The 21,435-nt window shown below is 38.8% G+C and overlaps 1 protein-coding gene across 50 annotated transcripts in view; it reads right to left on the bottom strand.

The window, feature by feature from the left end:
* Nucleotides 1-21,435, bottom strand: part of SLMAP (sarcolemma associated protein) — a 169,138-nt gene that overhangs the window by 20,475 nt on the left and 127,228 nt on the right. For 27 of the 50 annotated variants that reach the window (NM_001082348.2, XM_051851060.3, XM_051851061.3 and 24 more), the window contains 4 exons: nt 11,479-11,559; nt 11,149-11,208; nt 1,758-1,880; nt 180-254 (listed from right to left, as the gene is read on the bottom strand). In NM_001082348.2, the coding sequence (NP_001075817.2) occupies nt 180-254; nt 1,758-1,880; nt 11,149-11,208; nt 11,479-11,559 (339 nt within the window). Of the gene's footprint in view, nt 1-179; nt 255-1,757; nt 1,881-11,148; nt 11,209-11,478; nt 11,560-11,684; nt 11,823-21,435 lie in introns of those variants that run through there. The other 23 variants (XM_051851069.3, XM_051851070.3, XM_051851066.3 and 20 more) reach the window with 3 other exon arrangements.

The following is a 21,435-nucleotide window of genomic DNA, read 5'->3' on the forward strand; positions in this document are numbered from 1 at the left end:
TATCTTCTTAAAAATATAAAAATAAAAGCTACACAAAGAGTCTGGTTATAATGTCAGGTTCCAGAGAACCAAAGCCATGAAAAATGGGGACCCCTCAGCCTGCTGACTTTCTATTTCTTTTGAGTCACTAAAAGCAAACAAAGAATAAGGATCTTAAACAGCCTTAGGGTGTTCCATACCTTGAAGAACCTGTATTTGTTTACTGGATTCCTCAACTTGATTTCGATAGGCTTTTCTTTCTTCTTCCAAAAGAGCTAAAAATAAAAACACATTATATCTAATCTTATGAGATAATGAAAGTATTCAGAATTGATCAGCTGGAAGTTTTTAAAAAATTTCTCCTACAGATTATTGAAAGAAACAAGTTACTCAGTAAGTATTATCAGTATTAGCAGTTAGATAGTTTAGAGTTTTTAGGAGCACAAAACAGTAGTAAGTAAAAAATCTTTATATGTAATTTCTATATTTCTTTAAAAGTAAAAAAAAAATCAATTGAATAGAAGGTTTTCTAGACATTGTACCACCAAGATAATATATGCTATTCCTCATATGAGAATTAATGATAATTGTTAATCAGTATTTTGAGCTTAAATTTTAAAAAACAGTTAAATTTCTCATGTCTACTGACAATCACTAACTACTACTAGTGTCTTTTCATTGTAACTAAATATTTTAGTCTGGACCCTTCAAAAGTTTCAAGTTAAGTCACCACCAGTTCAAGTGTCTTCAAGAAGTAGGAAAGGAAGGAAGTAGTAACAGGAAGCCCCTGTTCCTTTCCAGAAGGTCAATCTTCCTCTGGTTAGGAAGGTCATCTTAGAAAACATCAGGACTCCATGGGCCATTCAATGCTCCTCATTTTAGAACTTTAGATACTGACTGACTGCCACCAGGTAATTACTGCAAATGATATGGAAATATAAGTTCCAGGGAGCAGCACAGACTCTACCGGCTTATGATACTAAAGGTAAGGGAGCTATTAGAAAGTAGCTGGTGGCAGGCGCCACGGCTCAATAGGCTAATCCTCCACCTAGTGGCGCCGGCACACCAGGTTCTAGTCCTGGTCGGGGCGCCGGATTCTGTCCAAGTTGCCCCTCTCCCAGGCCAGCTCTCTGCTGTGGCCAGGGAGTGCAGTGGAGGATGGCCCAAGTGCTTGGGCCCTGCACCCCATGGGAGATCAGGAGAAGCACCTGGCTCCTGCCTTTGGATCAGCGCGGTGCGCTGGCTGCAGCACACCAGCCGTGGCGGCCATTGGAGGGTGAACCAACGGCAAAAGGAAGACCTTTCTCTCTGTCTCTCTCTCTCACTGTCCACTCTGCCTGTCAAAAAAAAAAAAAAAAAAAAAAAAAAAAAAGTAGCTGGGATGTTAGCAGATTCTGCCCTTAACTTTGCCTGCTTCCTCTCATTTACTGATGAATACATTTACAAACATTTACATTTGTAAAGTAGTTACCATAGGTTTAACTAGAAATTTATGTTTTTTCCTTTTGTTGTACGTAATATATAATTAACTATTTAGACCTTTCACTGGTAGAGATCTTACTTGATCTTCACATCAACAATGTGAAGGAGACAGAGCAACTGTAACTCTCCTTGTTCTAGTGATCTGAAACCTAACTTTTACAGAAGTTATGGAATATCCTAAGATCTCAAGGTCTGGAACAAGATGTGCTGCCTTTGGAATCCATGTTTGGGGCCATCCAGTTCTACCATGTTGCTTCCACATATCCCCTAAAGAATCAAAGCAATCTTGATCTCACCTTGAAGTTCAAAGCATTTTTGTTTACTTGCTCTAGCTAGCTCCTGGGCTTCGATCAATTCCTTGCGAAGATGCTGAATTTCTTGTTTTGCCTCAGTTTCTGACTGTGCACCCTGCAAGTCATCTGACAAAAACATGTTTATTTCAAAAGCAAGACTTAGTGTCACACTATAATCTTTACAATCAAAGACTGGCAATCTTTTTGTGTTTCCACATGCATAAACAACACAGCACAACTGAGTTAAATAAAATTTAGAAGCAAATTATAGTAATAAGTATTTTAGTCATTTTATCCTGCAGAAACAACACAGTTAAACATATATATTAGTAACCTATGGTAATGATATTATGATATATATTTACATATTAAATTATATATTCCATGATTGCAGAGCTTAGTAAAACTTGTTAGCCACTGAAATGGGCATAATACAATTGTTAGAAATTTTTAAACTTCTCGAGAACAAGTCAGAAAAACTTCACTTGAAACTGGAAATGAAAAAACAAAAACTCTTCTCAAAAAAAATTTTTTCAGCACAATTATCCCAGTTGTGGAACATAAAATAAAAACTAGGCTCTACTGTGCCCACTTTCATCACCATTCCCAACACCACACATACAGATACCAAATAAACAGTTCCTGAATTATGAAATGCTGTAACCTAAGTGGTTTCACTGCAACAAATTAAACCCAGTATTACATCTCCATATGGACCTTCCTCTAACCTCCTTCCGCATACTTTGCTCATCTTCCATTGAAATAAAATTCACCAAATGAAGTAAACATATCAGGTAAGTCATATTCTTCTATTGCATTCTATCTGAGTATTACTTTGATTTAAAAGTATCTTAGCCACAGCAACTTCAATCCATCAAATTAGAGCTAACAATAAATTATCATAATATAATTACATAGGTCTTGGGTACTACATACATATATTTTCATGATATTCTGTTTTCTCTGTGAAAAATGTTGATTCTGGGTTCATCTACTCTGGTCAATGTACCAATTCCTTTAAGACATCTTTTGGTCAGGGTAGGGACGCACAGAAATAGAGATGTTCTAGTTGCAGAGACAGTGTCACATTAGCTACAGAATTTCTCTCACAGGTTTTTCAGCCAATATCCTTTGGAGTTTGCAAGGGATCTGGCCCCCATCTCTGGATTTGTAATTATGTAGGACACTGTCCTTATTTGTAGGAGTTTTTAGGAGAGAAGTATCATGATGTCTACATGTTATTTTCAAGAAGTTTAACAAAAAATTATCTAACTGAATTCCTTGAGTAGAATTTTCTTAGCTCTGTGTTAGAATTGTTCAACCTTAGCCCTACTGACTTTTTGGGCTGAATAATTCTTTGTTGTGGAGGCTGCTCTGTATAGGATATTTACTAGCTTCCCTACTAGACAGATGTCAGTAGCACTCCCTGAGTCACAACCAAAAAAGTCTCCAGATGTTGCCAAATGTTACCTGAGGGGCAAGACACTCCATGTTGAGGACTACTGCTTTATGGTAATTTTGTAACTAAGAAAAAAATATCTACAGATCAGCTTGTTTTCTACAAAAGCACTGATAAAATTCTGACTACTTTCTGTATATTCTAAAAGTGATCAAGTAAATAAATATATTATAAATGGAGCCATTTCTCTCTGTTGGAGAACAGAGTTATAGATATGGAAACAGCAAACACAGAATTAATTCTGGCATTGTGGTACACTGGGTTAAGCTACAGCTTGTTACAGCAGCATCCTGTATCAGAGTGTTGATATGAGATCTTGTTGCTCAATTTCTGATCCATATTCTTGCTAGTGAGCCTAAAACACAGCAGATGATGGGCCCCTGCCACCCACATAGGAAATCCAGATGGAGTTTCTGGCTCCTAACTTCAGCCTGGCCCAGCTCTGTCTGTCACAGCCATTTGAGAAGTGAACCAGCAGATCCACAATCTCTCTGTTTCTGCCTTTGAAATAAATAAATCAACAAATCTTAAAAAAAGAATTAATTCTGGATCATAGCGTATGGATCAGAGTGTGAACTCTAATACATTTTAATACACACATATCTATTTCTCATGTCTGTCCACTAAGTAGGCCTAGAAGCAATTATACCCCAGTAGCAACGAGGACACCAAATACTTAGATCTTGGTTTATAAATCCAATTTTCAACTAAAAGGAACTAGGTTTTTTTGGGGAAATGGCTGGCTTCAGGGTTAAGGACAACAAAGTATAAAATGAACCTAGAACAGCTTTTGGGAAGCAATAAGGAAGGTCAAATGTCATGTGAAAAAGACACAAGGTGCTCCCCCTGGCCAAACGTGAGACAACTGGAGCATAAAAATAAATAATGACAGTGATAGACTATAACACATTTAATAGACTATGAATCCACAAATTCATAGATATAGATAAATAAATAAAAGAGAAGATTTTAAAAAAAGCAGACCCTTACTTATTATAGAAAGCCAGCTAAAAACTCTAGAAGGAACTATAGAATTATGAAATTATTATTTGGCAACAATTGTAGTAATAAATCATTAGGAAAGAATCATCAGAAGATGCTAAAACTAAGTGGTTAAAAGTGTAAGAAGTAATTTGATATTTTCATAGTCTTAGAATAGTTCCCCACAAGACCTTTATTAACTACAGAAAGGAAAACAGTAACTTCACAATGGAGAAATCTGGTAGATAACATCTTAGTCAGATGGTCAAATGAACATCACCTGCAATAATAGAGTAATTTAACATTAGGTGCCTCCTGATATAATACCAAATATTATTTGATACATTGCTGCTAACATGCAGTTTGAATCTAATCATGAGGAAATGTTAGACACATTCAAACTGAGGAATGTTTTACAAAATAACTGTCTTGCACTTTTCAAAAATGTCAATTTCAAACAGAAGACTGAAGAATTATTTCAAACTAAAGGAGACAAAAGAAAAGGACATGATAACTGAATGCAATGCATGATTCGGGATTTTTCTTCAGTCATAAAGGCCATTATGAAGACGATGGACAATTGTGGATCTGAGAATAGTATCAATGTAAATTTCCCCATTTTGAGACTGGTATGGAATTTATGTAAGAGAAAAAGGAAATATACAATGAAGTATTCAGGACTAAAGGCTATTAGGCATGCAACAGACACTCAATGATGCAGGAATAGAGGGAGGGGAAAGGAGGGAGAAGAGTAAATTTAGTAAAACACTAACGGCAGATGAGGATGAAATGCTAACAACTGGAGAATTTGGATTAAGAATATATGGGGGGAGGCCGCATTGTGGTGAAGTAGGTTTTGCCGCTGCCTGCGATGTTAGCAACCCATATGGATGCTGGTTTTGCTCCACTTTTGATTCAGTTCCCTGCTAATAGCCTGGAAAGGCAGCAGAAGATGGCCCAAGTACTTGGGCCCCTACCACCCATGATGGAGACCTGGAAGAAGCTCCTGGCTCCTGGCTTCGGTCTGCCTCAGCTTAGCTGTCACAGCCATTTGAGGAGTGAACCAGTGGATGGAAGATCTCTCTAACTTTGCCTTTCAGATAAAAATACATTTTTTAAATAGTGTTTTTTAAAAAGATTTTTTTTTATTTGAGAGGCAGAGTTAGAGAGAGAAAGAGAGAGAGAGAGAGACATAAAACGAGGCAGAGGGGCCGGCGCCGCGGCTCAATAGGCTAATCCTCCACCTATCGGTGCTGGCACACCAGGTTCTAGTCCTGGTTGGGGCACCGGATTCTGTCCAAGTTGCCCCTCTTCCAGGCCAGCTCTCTGCTGTGGCCCGGGAAAGCAGTGGAGGATGGCCCAAGTGCTTGGGCCCTGCACCCCATGGGAGATCAGGAGAAGCACCTGGCTCCTGCCTTTGGATCAGCGCGGTGCGCCGGCCGCAGCGCACCAGCCGTGGCTGCCATTGGAGGGTGAACCAACGGCAAAAGGAAGACCTTTCTCTCTGTCTCTCTCTCTCACTGTCCACTCTGCCTGTCAAAAAAAAAAAAAAAAAAAAAAAAGTAAAAACGAGACAGAGGTCTTCAAGCTGCTGGTTTACTCCCCAAATGGCCACAATGGCTAGGGCTGGGTTGACCTGAAGCCAGGAGCCAGGAGCTTCTTACAGGTCTCCTATGTGGTGCAGGGGCCCAAGCACTTGGGCTACTTTTCACTGCTTTCCCAGATCATCAGCAGGAAGCTGAATTGGAAGTGGAACAGGCATGACTCAAACCAGCACCCATATAGGATGTCAGCACTGCAGGTGGAGGCTTAACCCACTATGCCACAGCACCAGCCACAAATAAAAATAAAATTAAAAAAATTTTTTTTAATTAAAAAAATATTCTTGCAATTTTTCTATAACTCTGAAATTATGTCAAAATAAAAAAATTTCTATATACAAAGAAAGTAAATATGGCAAAATATTAACAATTACTAAATCTGGATAGTGGGCATATAGTGTTTGTGATACTCTTCAATTTTTCTAGTGTTCAAAATTTTTCATAACTAAAGAAAGTAATGCCATTATTTTAGAACAAGCCCCAGTCATTTCTGCCTGAAGGCCTGTTACCAACTTATCTTGCTCCTCTGCATTCTATTCTGCATTGTAATAGTACAGCAATTCTCTTAGATCAAGAGCCTACATGACCTCTCTATTTTATCAAATCCAGACAACTTTGCCTGGCTTTAAAGTTCTTCATAATCTAGTTATCTATTTTCAATTACTCCATAACACACTAAGTTCCAACCAGTCTAGTTAGTAGCTTTGGCTCATGACTGCTTTTCTTCACTTAAACTACCCATCCCTCAAAGCCCAAGCTAATGTCTCTGCATCTTAGCCTCTAACAGCACCTCTTGCTTGATACCTTACAGCAGGACAGTAAAACCCAAACAAACCACCAAGTCCATCCAAGTCCTCAAACTACTCAATAGCATTTAGTTTCATTTTTAAAGGAGCCTGAGCCCCTATAAATACATAGAATACTGGAACTCCAAGACAAGTAAGCCAGAAACAACAACAACATAGATCAAGTAAACTACTCTTTTGCTTAACAAATGAGGAAATAACAGTCAGAGATCTGAAATGACTTACACATGTTTACATATCTGGTAAACTGTAGAGACAGGACTATAATTCTCATCTCTAGCTCAACTGTCTTTCTCATGAATCACAGCAACTTCTAGTTATATGAAAGCAGTGAAGTAACCTGCTTTCCTAACAAGCAACTATTACTTTTCTAGAAACAGAAGATTTCTACTTAGTAACAAATATTACCCATATAGTTTCTCATGTTTGTTCCATATCATATGCTTAATACAATGCTGAACATATAGTAGCCACTTAACTATCTGATTAACATATCAAGTTACCAATTATTTCCATCTGAAGTATATGAATCGAATTTTAAAAATAAACATAACAATAAACTGATGTAAGAACTAAGAGGATTGTTTCGATTTATAAGAATCATGCGTAACCCACCTCTAAAATTCTATTAAAGCATACATTTCTTGTCTATGCACAATTCTTCCCTTGATTAGTGATATTGTGGAACAAAACCAATATAGTATTTGCTTTTCAAATAATAACAGAAAGCCTCCCTCTATGCCACGATGGCTGGAGGTCTTTTACTCTAATAAATCTTGCCTTATAAGTCTCAAAATAAATAAATAACATGTTTTATGTTAAATAATTATGTTTCAGGGACAGAATATAATCCAGGCAACAATGAACTGTGCTAATATAGGAATCTATTAAAGTAGTTATTTGTATCATAAAATGAAAAAAGATCAGCATTTTAATTAGAACAATTAAGACATCACATACCAAATAATGTAAACAAACAAAATACAGTGTTTGACCACAGAAGTAGAGATATTGACCAAATATTTTTATATAAAGGGGCCGGCATTGTGGAGTAGCAGGCAAAGCTGCAGTCTGTGACACTGTAGTATCCCAGATGGATGCCAGTTCAATTCATGGCTGCTTTGCTTCTGATCCAGCTCTCTATTAATGGCCAGGGAAAAGCAGCAGAAGATGGTCCGAGTGCTTGGGCACCTACAACCCAAGTAGGAGATTGGGAAGAAGCTGCTGGCTCCTGGCTTCAGCCTGGAGCAGCCTTGGTCACTGTGGCCACCTGGGGAGTGAACCAGGGTTTGGAAGATCTCTATCTCTCCCTTCCTCTCTCTGTAACTCTGACTTTCAAATAAATAAATCTCAAAAAAAAAAAAAAAAAAAAAAAAAAAAAAAAAAACTTTTTAGTCAAGACTAATAAATCTTTTTTGAGCAAGGGATCATTGTATTTCACATGTTTGTGTGGGAAAACGTGTTACTAGTTTATGTGGCTTGAGTCTAATGATGTCTCACTTTTGTCCTAGAACGGGTGTTTTTCTGTCAATCTACTTTACAAGCTTGGGTGAACGTTTTTAGTCTGTTTTTAAAGTTAACTGTAAAATCTTTCAGTAGATATAGAAGATATTATCTCATTAACAAAATTTGGTTGACTGCTGTGTGGCATAGAAGGCTAAGCCTCCAACCAGCAAACCCTTGTGGGCACCAGTTTTGAGTCCTGACTGCCCCACTTTCGATCCTTCTCCCTGCTAATGAACCTGGGAAAGCAGTGGAAGATGGCCCAAACTGTTGAGACCCTGCACCCATGTGGGAGACCAGGAAGAAGCTCCTGGCTTGGGCCTGGTCCAGTCCCAGCTGTTGCAGCCATTTGGGAGTGAACCAGCGGATGGAAGGTCTCTCCTTCTCTCTCTTTATCTTAGCCTTTCAAATATGAATAAATAAATCTTAAAAAAAAAAGTTGGCAATAATACAGAAATATAAGAACATTTTAGATGTTATATTTAGCTATTTAGTTAAATTTTTAAATTTTTATTTATTGAAGAGAGAGAGTGTGAGAGAATGAATGAATATCAATCTCCCCTCAAGTGGCTGGCTCACTCCTCAAATGCTTGCAACATGGCTGGGACTGGACCTGACAAAGTCAATAGCTGGAAATGCAATTCAGGTCTCCAACATGGGTGGCAGGAACTCAACGACTTGAACCATCATCACTGTCTCCTAAAGTATGCATTAGCAGGAAGCTAGAATCAGGAACTGGAGCCAGGAATCAAAACTATGTATTCTAATGCAGGACATGGGATCTTAACCAGCATCTTAACTGCTAAGCTAAATGCCTCTGTCCCTGTCATCTTTTTTTTTTTTTTTTTTTTTAAGACCTTAGTTATTTATTTATTTGAGAGGTAGAGTTACAGACCTTCCCCAACCATTGGTTCACTCCCCAAATGTCCTCAACAACAGGGATTGGGCCAGGACAAAGCTGGGATCCCAAAACTCTATCCAGGTCTCCCATGTGAATAGCAGGGATCAACTACTTTAGCCATCATCACCTGTGTCTCCCAGAATGCACAATATTAAGAAGCTGGAACTGACAGTGGAGATAAGACTTGAACCTAGGCACATAAGTATGGGATGTGGTTGTCTTGGCCAAAATTTTAACCATGAGGCCAAATGTCCACCCCAGACAGGTCTGCTTTTATTAGTCATTACCATCATCATTATCAGTGTCTTCATTATGGTGGATAACATGCTATGTTCCCAACATTTTGTTTTAAGTATTATTCTTCACAACAATCCTATGAAGTCCATTTTCCCCAGTCTAATAAATGACAAATAAAACAAAACACAAACTGAAGCATGGTGAGGTTAAGCAACATGCCCAAGGATACACTACAAAGGGTAAAGTGAGGAATGAACTCAGAGTGGCTTTCTACTCTGATGTAAGAAGTCTATTATTAGTTAATTCATTCATCAAATATCTGAGTTTTACTAAATGCTTGGCATTGTGGTAGCAATGCAATAAAAATCAAACCTAAAACAGACTGACAAATAAGATCACAACAAACTAATAATAACTGAATAAAATTAATAGTCTCATAACTGCCACTTATAAATCTGAACTTGGGTGCTATAGATTTTTGGGCGATTTATTGGTACATAAAACAGTAAGAAGAACGACTTATGTATGAGGACTGCTCATTACTTAATCACCCTACTTCTTGTTTCTCCATCTTTCCAAAAAGGCCCATAAATTCTGCAATATTTTTTGTTTCACTTACAGCCTTCTATATAATATTGATATTGCATTTTTGAGAATTTGAGATTTCTGGGCAATAATTAATTTATATTTATTAATATTAATTTATATTTATTATTACGACACTAGAAAGTCTTATTGACATGGTCACACAGAGTAGGTTGATGGAAACTATGATCATACTTAAGGACAAATTAGTAATTGGCTACCTGGGATAGCAATTCCCAGGAATTCCCCTGGCTGTGGAATTAAGACAAAGATTACAAAGCTCAAGTGGCCATGTAATTTTCAGTATCCAAGGAAAGATGTCAAGACTAAAGAACTCTGACAGAATATGGGTGATCTCCACTCTACTGCCATCATACAACTAGGCCAGCAGCAGGGTCATGCAGGGTGAAATCAAGACCTCGTTCTTTATAGAATTCTTTATAGAATTCTTAGTCTAGACTAAGAAATCCCTTACGAGCTCAGCCATAATAGTCACTTCCACAAAGATAAATTTCCTCAAGCTGCTACTGTTGCTCAGATCCCAGAGATCAACTTGGTGATAGCCCACCACTACCAACATGTTTAAACCCACTGACTAGACATGTATGTCAACTTTTCTGTGTGTGTCCAATAAGGCACTGTAAAAGAGATCAAAGGCTGACAGTAACAGATTAATCAGTACTCTATTTTAATGTACTCTATTTTAAGAATACTTTTTAAACACTGATTTATTTCTTTTTCACTTTATTCTACACAATTAAATGTCAAGAAATAAATGTACTTCCTATTTAGGGATGAGAGTTCATTACATGCATTCCACTCCATATTTTAGTTCTATTGAAAATTTCTCAGCCCAAAATTTCTTAATGAGTATCCTAAGAATCTGGGGATATTTATTGGTGGGTGAAGAGGACCAGTAAATGAAGAAATTTACAACTACTACCATATGATAACAGCAAACAAGTCATTCTTTCTAGAAAGTTAAGATTTTCACCTCAATAATGATAATAAGTTCCTATCACAGATATGAGAACAAACAAAAATCCCAGCTACATTTCATGTTCTACTATTGTTATACTATTTTACCCTTCACAATCTTAACTGATCCAATTTATTCTACAATTTAAATAATTTTGTTTGAAGCACTGGGCACCAACATTAACTTTAAATTTTACTTCCTGCTACTTTATAGAATCTATATTAATTTCTTAACTAAAACTTAACACTTCACATAATACATAGAATAGACTTTGTGACAAAGTATAAATCTGAAGCCCTGGTTTCAAACATCATTAAAAAAAAAAAAAAAAAAGGAAAGTACCTTTTAATAGGGACACTTTAGCAAGAGATTCATTCAGGTCTTGCTCATCCATTTGGGCGTCTACAGAGGGGAGAAAAAATTATAATCAGTACTCAAATAAATCAGCAAGCTATCATTATCAAAATAACCAGAATTTATATGCATATTGTACCTGGATAGTTGAAAGAGTTTTAACAGAATATCCAAGATTCAAGGGACTGACTTGATAAAAGCAAACACTGCTTTTCTCTCAAAACACAAACTTTGAAATCTCCACGTACATGAAGCTATATACCTAAATTGTCAATAACATCTGTAGACTGTAAAACATCAGGTTAAATTAAAACTCACCCGTAGTGTCGTCACTGCTTTTTTCCTTGCTTGGACTCAGAGTATCTGATAAATCAGATTCCTTTGCTCTTGCCTGGTTTTCTACAGAGAGAATAAAAGTAAATTTCATTACAATTAAAATACCTGAAATTGCCCCAGGATATGAATGCTCAAATTCTGGTATGAAAAATACTTTAAAAACTAACTGAGATTAGTAAATCTCTTACTTCTTCACCACCCTAGTCCAAAACGGAATGCTGGTCATTACGTGCAGCTCAAGTAAAATTATAATGTGGAACATGTCTGCCGTGCAGAGGGCTGGGGCTTTTGTTCAAGGCTGTCTATTTGCCAACTGGAAACAAAAATGAAACAAGCTTTGCTAAAGTATTCAGGGAACCGCAACAAATATAGCAAAATTCCCAGGACAATGTGGACATTGTATGAAGATGATGAAAGAAAAAGGCTCTATTACATAAAAAAAATTAGCAAGGAAGTTGCCTTAGGAACATCTATACTCACATAATAAAACTTTTTTAAAAAATCACAACTATTTGATATAAAAGCATCATTTAAAATAAGAAAATTATTTGAGGAAAGGATTCAAAAAGTTCATGGAAAATGTATATTATGAAAAACTATGCATGGATTTCATGATTTTTTGGCACAAAAATAAAATTATTTTTAAGTTCTAATTTACATTAACTTAAAAAATTTATTTTTATTTATTTGAGAGAGACAGAGATCTTCATTTGCTGGCTCACTCCCCAAATACCAGCAACAGTCAGAGCTGGTCCACACTGAAGCCAGTAGCCAGGAGTTTATTCTTGGCTTTCCAAGTGGGTGATGGTAGGAACCCAACCACTTGAACCTTTCATTACTTTGTCTCCTAGAGTTCATCTTAGCAGAAAGCTAGAATAAGGAACAGCTGAGACTAGAACCCAGGTACTCCACTACGGAATGTGAGAATCCCAAGCAGTCTTACCCACTGTGGCAAATGAATGCTCTTGTACAGTTATAGGAGAGGAATTCAACAAGTTTCGGGGAAAAAACAGAATTAACAGAAAAAGTTTCTTTTGGTACAAAATGTTTTGAAATCCATATATATATATATATATATATTTTTTTTTTTTTTTGACAGGCAGAGTGGACAGTGAGAGAGAGAGAGACAGAGAGAAAGGTCTTCCTTTGCCGTTGGTTCACCCTCCAATGGCCGCCGCAGCCAGCGCGATGCGGCCGGCGCACTGCGCTGATCCGATGGCAGGAGCCAGGAGCCAGGTGCTTTTCCTGGTCTCCCATGGGGTGCAGGGCCCAAGCACCTGGGCCATCCTCCACTGCACTCCCGGGCCACAGCAGAGGGCTGGCCTGGAAGAGGGGCAACCGGGACAGAATCCGGTGCCCCGACCGGGACTAGAACCCGGTGTGCCGGCGCCGCTAGGCGGAGGATTAGCCTAGTGAGCCGCGGCGCCGGCCAAAATCCATATATTTTTTTAAAGATTTATTTAATTATTTGAAAGGAAAAGTTACAGAGAGGCAGAGGCAGAGAGAGAGAGAGAGAGAGAGAGAGAGAGGTCTTCCATCCACTGGTTCACTCCCCAGATGGCCAGCTGGAGCTGTACTGAGCAGATCTGAAGCCAGGAGCCATGCGGGTGCAGAGGTACAGGGACTTGGGCTATCTTCCACTGCTTTCCCAGGCCGTAGCAGTGAGCTGGATTGGAAGTGGAACAGCTGGGACACAAACTGGTGCACACATGGGGTGCTGGCACCACAGGCAGTGGCTTTACTGACTATGCCACAACGCTGGCCCCAATACTTTTTTTCATAAACTTTCTGAAGACCCCTGGTACATATAAATACAATGGGAATAAACCTTTTCTTTTTAAATTTAGATTTATTTATTTACTTGAAAGGCAGAGTTACGGAGAGAGAGAGAGAGATATTGTCTATCTGCGGGTTCACTCCCCAAATGGCTGCAATAGCCAGCACTGGGCCAGGATGAAGCCAGGAGCCAGCACCTTCATCCTGGTCTCCCATGTGGGTACAGAGGTTCAAGGACTTGGGCCATCTTCTGCTACTTTCCGAGTTAGCAGGGAGCTGGATTGGAAGCCGTCCATATGGTTTAGTGGGTATTTCCCCAATACCAACTCTATGTGGCCTATGCATTTTCTAAGATTCAGCTTAAGCCCCTGTACCTCTAAGGAAGGCTTCATTTCTCTAACAAGCTGTTCCTTTTTATTGCATCTTCTCTACTTTTTGGAAATCATCATGCTCTACATCATTCTCTGTGTAAATATATCTTTTTCCTTCAGGATATTATAAATTCAAAAGGAATGTTTCAAAAATATTGTTATATATTTATATATAATATTTATAGCAATACCAATCATTGTTTCCTAAGGAAACAACAGATGACGTATTATACATAAAAGGATGTTCACTGTAGCATTGCTCATTATTATTACATGAAATGTATTGTGGAACAAAAAATAGTCAATATACACTTATTACTAATAAATAAAAACTAAGTTATTTCTGGAGGTGGGGACATTTTGGACATTTACTTTCGTTTCTGTTTTTTGTTTTTTTCTTTCTTTGGATATTTACTTTCTAAATTCACATAATGATACTGTTACCAAGCAACAGGCCTGCCCTGCCTGTGTGCTACCCTTAGAAAAACATCAGGATATAAATCTTTGGATGAAGTGAAGGTTTATTATAAGCTTTTAAAGTGATGGAGGAACAAAAATCAAACCAAACCTATCTCCTTGTTCAGAAAAGTGTTCGAGAATTTATGGAGTTAGAGTAAACGGGGTACAACTGGTGCAACAACAGATGCAGAGTAAAGAAGTATGGAAAGTCCCTTGAGCACACACATTAACAAGTCACGCCTTTACATGTGTCACATGTTCAGGGTGGCTGGTGGAACATCAGCAGAGGTATGTCATTTAACATCATAAGGAACCATACGCTAACTCTCATGTCAGTCTAAATTGTTCCCTGCAGGCTCCAGTAACAATGTTGGCTATTGACGGTTCTGTCCAGTTTTATTAGGGAGCCTAAAAAGATAGCTCAGCAGATTTTTAGCAAAGATAACTATTATGGGATAACAAGTCACTATAACAGGCAGGCAAATGACAATTATGAGCTGTTAACGTATTAGGTAGCCAAGGGAAGCTTGTTGATAAGTAAGCGGAGAGGGCTTCTTTATTGTCCACAGTTTTGGTGTAAGTACATTTTTAAAAAACTTTGGAGTAGGCCAGTGCCGCGGCTCACTTGGCTAATCCTCCACCTGTGGTGCTGGCACCCTGGGTTCTATTCCTGGTCCGGGCACTGGATTCTGTCCCGATTGCTCTTCTTCCAGTCTAGCTCTCTGCTGTGGCCTGGGAAGGCAGTGGAGGATGGCCCAAGTGCTTGGGCCCTGCACCCGCATAGGAGACCAGGAGGAAGCACCTGGTTCCTGGCTTCGGCTCGGCCCAGCACGCCGGCCGTAGCAGCCATTTGGGAGGTGAACCAACGGAAAAGGAAGACCTTTCTCTCTGTCTCTAACTCTGCCTGTCAAAAAAACAAAAACACAAAAAACAAAAACAAAAACAACGAAACAAAAAAAACTTTGGAGTACATACAGTTTCATAATCAATGAAATTTCATACACATCTAAAACCATTACTGTCAAAATATTTAATACAATATTAAAATATAGCTTAAGGCTATAGCATATAAAAACATTCCTAATATTTATGGCTTAATTTTGAAATGGATGATGAATTGCAAGAAGTCTTTTACTTCTTTCTCACTGTCATTTGTAGTAAAGGTCAGCTGCTGAGTGAGAGGGAGCTTAGATTAGAAGTGAAGTCACTGATCACAGAAGGCCCCAGGAATCTAATCTGGAGCCTCTGCTGCATTCACAGTGTGCTACAATCAGACATTTCTGAATGTTCCAGTTATGATCACAAAGTTACTATCTCAAGTAAAACAGGCTAACACATCTCATCTCTATATATGGATAGAAAAGGAACTAGTCTGGAAGAAGAGAAAAGAAAACAGGAAAATGACTCTCTGATTTTTAATATTTTTGGCAATTTTATGATCAAGATATCAAAGTAAAGCAAGAGTAGTGTATTTTCAAAAGCATTCTTCTGGCTTAGAAGGAATTTTATTCTATATTTAGAGTGTGGGCTGGAAAGGCGAAACTGCCTCAAAAGGTAGGATGCCCAATCTTCCAACAAGATCTTACCAGGATGTATGTTCCATGAGAACAGGAGTTTGCATTTGTTTCATTAACTGCTGTATTCCCAGTACATACAACAGTGCTCAAAAGAGATTTAAAAAAGATTGAAGGTACACATCTACTTTTTAAAATTTTTTTATTTTTTGCCAGGCAGAGCTAGACAGTGAGAAAGACACAGAGAGAGTTATAGACAGTGAGAGAGACAGAGAGAAAGGTTTTCCTTCCGTTGGTTCACTCCCCTAATGGCTGCTATGGCCTGCGCTGCGCCAATCCAAAGCCAGGAGCCGGGTACTTCCTCCCGGTCTCCCATGCGGGTGCAGGGACCCAAGCACTTGGACCATCCTCCGCTGCCCTCCTGGGCCACAGCAGAGAGCTGGACTGGAAGAGGAGCAACCAGGACTAGAATCTGGGGTGCCGGCGCCACAGGCGGAGGATTAGCCAAGGGAGCCACGGCACTGGCCCACACATCTACTTTTGAATAAGAAGGCAAGCTTTTAGCAAGTCAAGTCATGATCCATCACTGTTATGTCCTGGTACTATAGTGATCACATGAAGGCAAACTGAATCTACTCAAGAATGAAACACAGGATACAATAAATAAATGGAAGAGTATCTACTCATTTTCAAAACTTCTATTTTGGGGCAAGCATTTGGCTTAGGAGTTAAGATGTTGGTCAATACACTTACGTCTTATATTGGACGACTTGGGTTTGAAGACTGGTTCCAGCCTCAGATTGGAGTTACCTGCTAGTGTAGACACTGGGTGGGACTGAAGATGGCTCAACTGATTCCCTGCCACCCACATCAGAGATCTGGATTTGGTCTCACCTAGCCCCAGCAGCTGTGGTTATTTAAGGAGCAAATCACCAGATGGTAGGTCTGTCAGCCTGCCTCTCAAATAAACAGAAATTTTAAGAAGCCAACCTATTCTTCAGTTATGAAGCAACATCTATTTTTTTAGTGGGTGAGCAAATGGTATAGTGGTTAAGATACTGCATGGAAGATATTCAGACCCCATAGCAGAGTGTCTACGTGTGGGTCCTGACTCCATTCCCAATTCCAGCTTCCTGTTAATGTGCATCCCAGGAAGCAGCAGATGATGGCCCAAGAGTCTGGGTCTCTGCTACCCAGATGGGAGACCCAGATTGAGTTACTGGTTCCCAGCTTTGGATTGGCCCAGTCCCAGCTGTTGTGAACATTTGAGGGGTAAACCAGTAGATGGAAAATTTCTGTCTTAAAAAAGTTCAGGGGCAAGCATTTGGTGCAGTGGTTAAGTTGCTGCTTGAGATGATGGCATCCCATACTAGAAATGCCTAGTTTGAATCCTGGCTCCTCCTCTTCCAATCCAGTTTCCTGCAGATGTACATCCCAGGAGGCAGCAGGTGAAGGCTCTGAGTCTCTTCTCTTTTTTTTTTAATATTTATTTTTTTAAATTTTATTTAATGAACATAAATTTCCAAAGTACAGCTTATGGATTACAATAGCCCCCCCCCCATAACTTCCCTCCCACCCACAACACTCCCCTCTCCCACTCCCTCTCCCCTTCCATTCACATCAAGATTAATTTTTAATTATCTTTATATACAGAAGATCAATTCAGCATATATTAAGTAAAGATTTCAACAGTTTGCACCCACACAGAAACATAAAGTGTAAAATACTATTTGAGTACTAGTTATAGCATTAAACACTTAAGAGTAATTGTGTATTAATTACAGAGTTCAACCAATAGTTTTAAGTAGAACATAAAAAATACTAAAAGGGTAAAGTATTAAGTTCTTTTTTTTCTTTTTTTTTGTTTGTTATATAGTTTTTTTTTTTATTTAATAAATGTGAATTTACAAACTGCAGCTTTTGTATTGTTGTGGCCCCCCCCCAACCTCCCTCCCTCCCGTGGCCCTCCCCTCTCCCACTCCCTCTCCCATCCCGCCCTTCATCAAGTTTCATTTTCAATTACCTTCATATACTAAAGATCAACTTACTATATACTAAGCAAGGATTTCAACAGGCTGCACTCACACAACCGCACAAGGTATAGGGTATTGTTCGACTAGTAGTGTTGTTTTAAAGTTTCATAGTAGAACACATTAAGGACAGAGATCCTACGGGGGGAGCCTGTACCCAGTGACTCCCGTTGTTGATTTAACAATTGGCACTCTTATTTATGACGTCAGCAATCACCCGAGACTCTTGCTATGAGCTGTCTAGGCTATGGAAGCCCCTTGAGTTCACCGACTCTGAACTTATTTAGTCAAGGCCGTATCACAGTGGAGGTTCCTTCCTCCCTTCAGAGAAAGGTGCCTCTCTCCTTGAAGGCCTGTTCCTTCTGCTGGGATCTTGTTCACCAGGATCTTTCATTTAGATTGTTTTTTGTCACCATCTGAGTCTCTTCTACTCCTGTGGAAGCCCCAGATTAAGTTTCAGGCTTATGACTTCTACTTAGACTAGCCCTAGTTGTGGCAGGCATTTAGGGAGTGAACCAGCAGCAGGAAGACCTCTCTCTCCTTGTCTCTTTTTGCCTTTTAAATAAATAAACAAACAAATAAATAAATCTTTTAAAAAGAGTCAGTATTGACTGACTTTTCTCTGTAGTACTTAACCATTCAGAGATATAGATACAGATATAGAATAAAATGGAAGGATAGCTGCTATCAGCATCAACATAAAACTGTTCTCAAACTGCAAAGCCTACAATAAGGTGAATATTTCACTGTACCTTTGAGAAGACATAATTATGTACAGGCAAAAAAATATACTGGCCATAAACCACTGCCTATGCCACTGGAATCATTTCCTGGAAAGAGAGTAGGGTTATACATCCACTGCTGGTGGGAATGCAAACTGGGAAAGCCACTATGGAAGACAGTTTGGAGATACCTCAGAAATCTGAATATAGCCCTACCACATGACCCAGCCATCTCACTCCTTGGAATTTACCCAAGGGAAATTACATTGAAAACAAAAGTGCAATTTGCACCTCAATGTTTATTGCAGCTCAATTCACAATAGCTAAGACATGGAATCAACCTAAATGTCCATCAACAGAAGACTGACTAAAGAAATTATGGGATATATACTCTATGAAATATTACACAGTGGTAAAAAAAAAAAAGAAATCCAGTCATTTGGCAACAAAATGGGGGAATCTGGAAAACATCACGCTGAATGAAAGAAGTCAGTCCCAAAGGGACAAATATCATTTGTTCTCCCTGATCTGTGTCGACTAACTTAGCACCTAAAAGGAAATCTGTAGAACTGAAAGTGACACTATGAGAAGCAATGACTTCATCAGCCCTTGTGCTGACTGTTGTGGAACAGCTTACTGTTTTATTCTTTTTAGTATTTTCTTTTTCTACTTAATACCATTGGTTGAACTCTTTACTTAACACAGAATTTTTCTTAGGTGTTTAAATCCAATTGAAAATTGATACCTGTCAAAAATAACAGTGGGAATAAGAGTGGGAGGAGATAAGACCAAGATAGAATTAAGTGTCAAAGGGATCACATAAATAAGATCAAGTATCTGCTAATAACAACAGATAGAATTAAAAAGGAGCGAATGATCCAACAAGGGAACTAGGACACACACAGACTCAGAATGGCAGATGTCCTAAACAGCACTCTGGCCTCAGAATCAGCCCTTAAGGCATTCAGATCTGGCTAAAAAGCCCATGAGAGCATTTTAGGCATGGAAAGCTAAAGACACTGTGATAAAAAATCACCTACATGAAAGATCTCTGTAAGTGAGATCCCAGTGGAAAGAAGGGGCCATCAAAGAAGGAGGTACCTTTCTCTGAAGGAGGAGAGAACTCCCACTTTGATTATGGCCTTGTCTAAATAACGTTGGAGTTTGTAGACTCAAAAGGCTTCCATAGCCTTGGAAGCTCATGACAAGAGCCTCGGGTGATTACTGACGTCATAAATAAGAGTGTGAATTGTTAAATCAACAACAGGAGTCACTGTGCACTTGCTCCCCATGTAGGACCTCTGTCCTTAATGTGTTGTACTATGAGAATTAACAGTAAAACTAGTCTTCAAATAGTACTTTATACTTTGTGTGTCTGTGTGGGTACAAACTTTTGAAATCTTTACTTTAGAGTTGATCTTCTGTATATAAAGATAATTAAAAGTGAATCTTAATGAAGAATGGGATGGGAGAGGGAGTAGGTGGTAGGATGGGAGTGGGGGTGGGAGGATGGGTATGGGGGGAGAACTGCTATAATCTAAAAGTTGTACTTATGAAATTTATATTTATTAAATAAAAACTTTCTATAAAAATGAATTAACATTTGTTGGACAAGAAGATGGTATTTCCTGCTTCAAAAGCAGTATTTCAGTAAATTTCCACAACAAACATGCAGGTTAAAAACTTTTTTTATTTGACAGAGTTATAGACAGTGTGAGAGAGAGAGAGAGAGACAGAAAGGTCTTCCTTCCATTGGTTCACTCCCCAAATGGCCGCCATGGCCAGAGCTGCCCCGATCCAAAGCCAGGAGCCAGGTGCTTCTTCCTGATCTCCCATATGGGTGCAGGGGCCCAAGCACTTGGGCCATCCTCCACTGCCCTCCTGGCCCATAGCAGAAAGCTGGACTGGAAGAGGAGCAATCGGGACTAGAACCCAGCACCTATATGGGATGCCGGTGGCGCAGGCTGAGGATTAACCAAGTGAGCCACATGCCGGCCTTAAATTTTTTTTTAAAGATTTACTTATTTATTTGATAGGCATAGTTATAGACAGAGGGAGAGACAAAGAGCAAAGTCTTCCATCCACTGGTTAATCCCCAAAAGGTCACAACAGACACAGCCAGGGCCAAGAACTTCTTCTGGGTCTCCCACGTGAGTGCAGAGACCCAAGCACTTGGAACATCTTCCGTTGCCATCCCAATGCACAAGCAGAGAGCTGGATCAGAAGAGGAGCAGCCAGGTCACAACTGGCGCCCATATACTACTGCTTTCCCAGGCCATTGCAGGAAGGTGGATCGGAAGTGTAGCAAGTAGGACTGGAAACCAGCACCCATAGGGAATGCTGGTGCCACAGGCAGGTGTTTAACCTACTACACCACAGCACCAGCCCTGCAGGTTAAATTTTTATTAATCCCATCTTACAAGTGAGTAAATTAAGGTTTTCCAGAGAGCTAATGGAATTGTTTGAGGGCATACAACTAGTTAATGCTTAAGTTATTTTCTTGTGTTCTTTCTGCTTTTACCCCCAGAACTACTGTAGACACATAAGGACTGCAAGCTGAGTCAGGACTCAGAAAGAAAGCACAGGCAACCTACAACTACATTTTGGATTAGATTAAACCTCTAGATGAAATACTAATACTGCTAACTGCTAGTAATTTTTAATTTCTAGCGGCTGATATTTTCCATGCAAAAAAATAATCCCACCAAAAAGGCACCAAGGAAAGCATTTTTTAAAGATAATTTAGCTCAACCTAAAAGAAAATATTTCACAGCCAGATTAAAACTATTTAGAATGTAACTTATTTCAGCCATCTAGTTTGTTATAAGGATTAGCATGTTTTTAAAGATTATCTGATGTGCTAGTAAAATGCTGTCTGCTGACAGAAAAATCTCTGAGTATATATAACTTATATTTGCATTATCTTTCTTGTAGGATGAATTCTATTCACTTACATAGATTTATTTGCCATAATTTATTTAATAAATACCATTATTACTGGATCCTTATGCTTTCCTCTTGTTGCTATTTTACTTTTGAAAATTTGTTTCTTTTCTTTTTATTTTTT

This window comes from Oryctolagus cuniculus, chromosome 10 (genome assembly GCF_051225735.1).
Source record: "Oryctolagus cuniculus isolate XC-2025 breed Fujian yellow rabbit chromosome 10, ASM5122573v1, whole genome shotgun sequence".
Lineage (NCBI taxonomy): Eukaryota > Metazoa > Chordata > Mammalia > Lagomorpha > Leporidae > Oryctolagus > Oryctolagus cuniculus.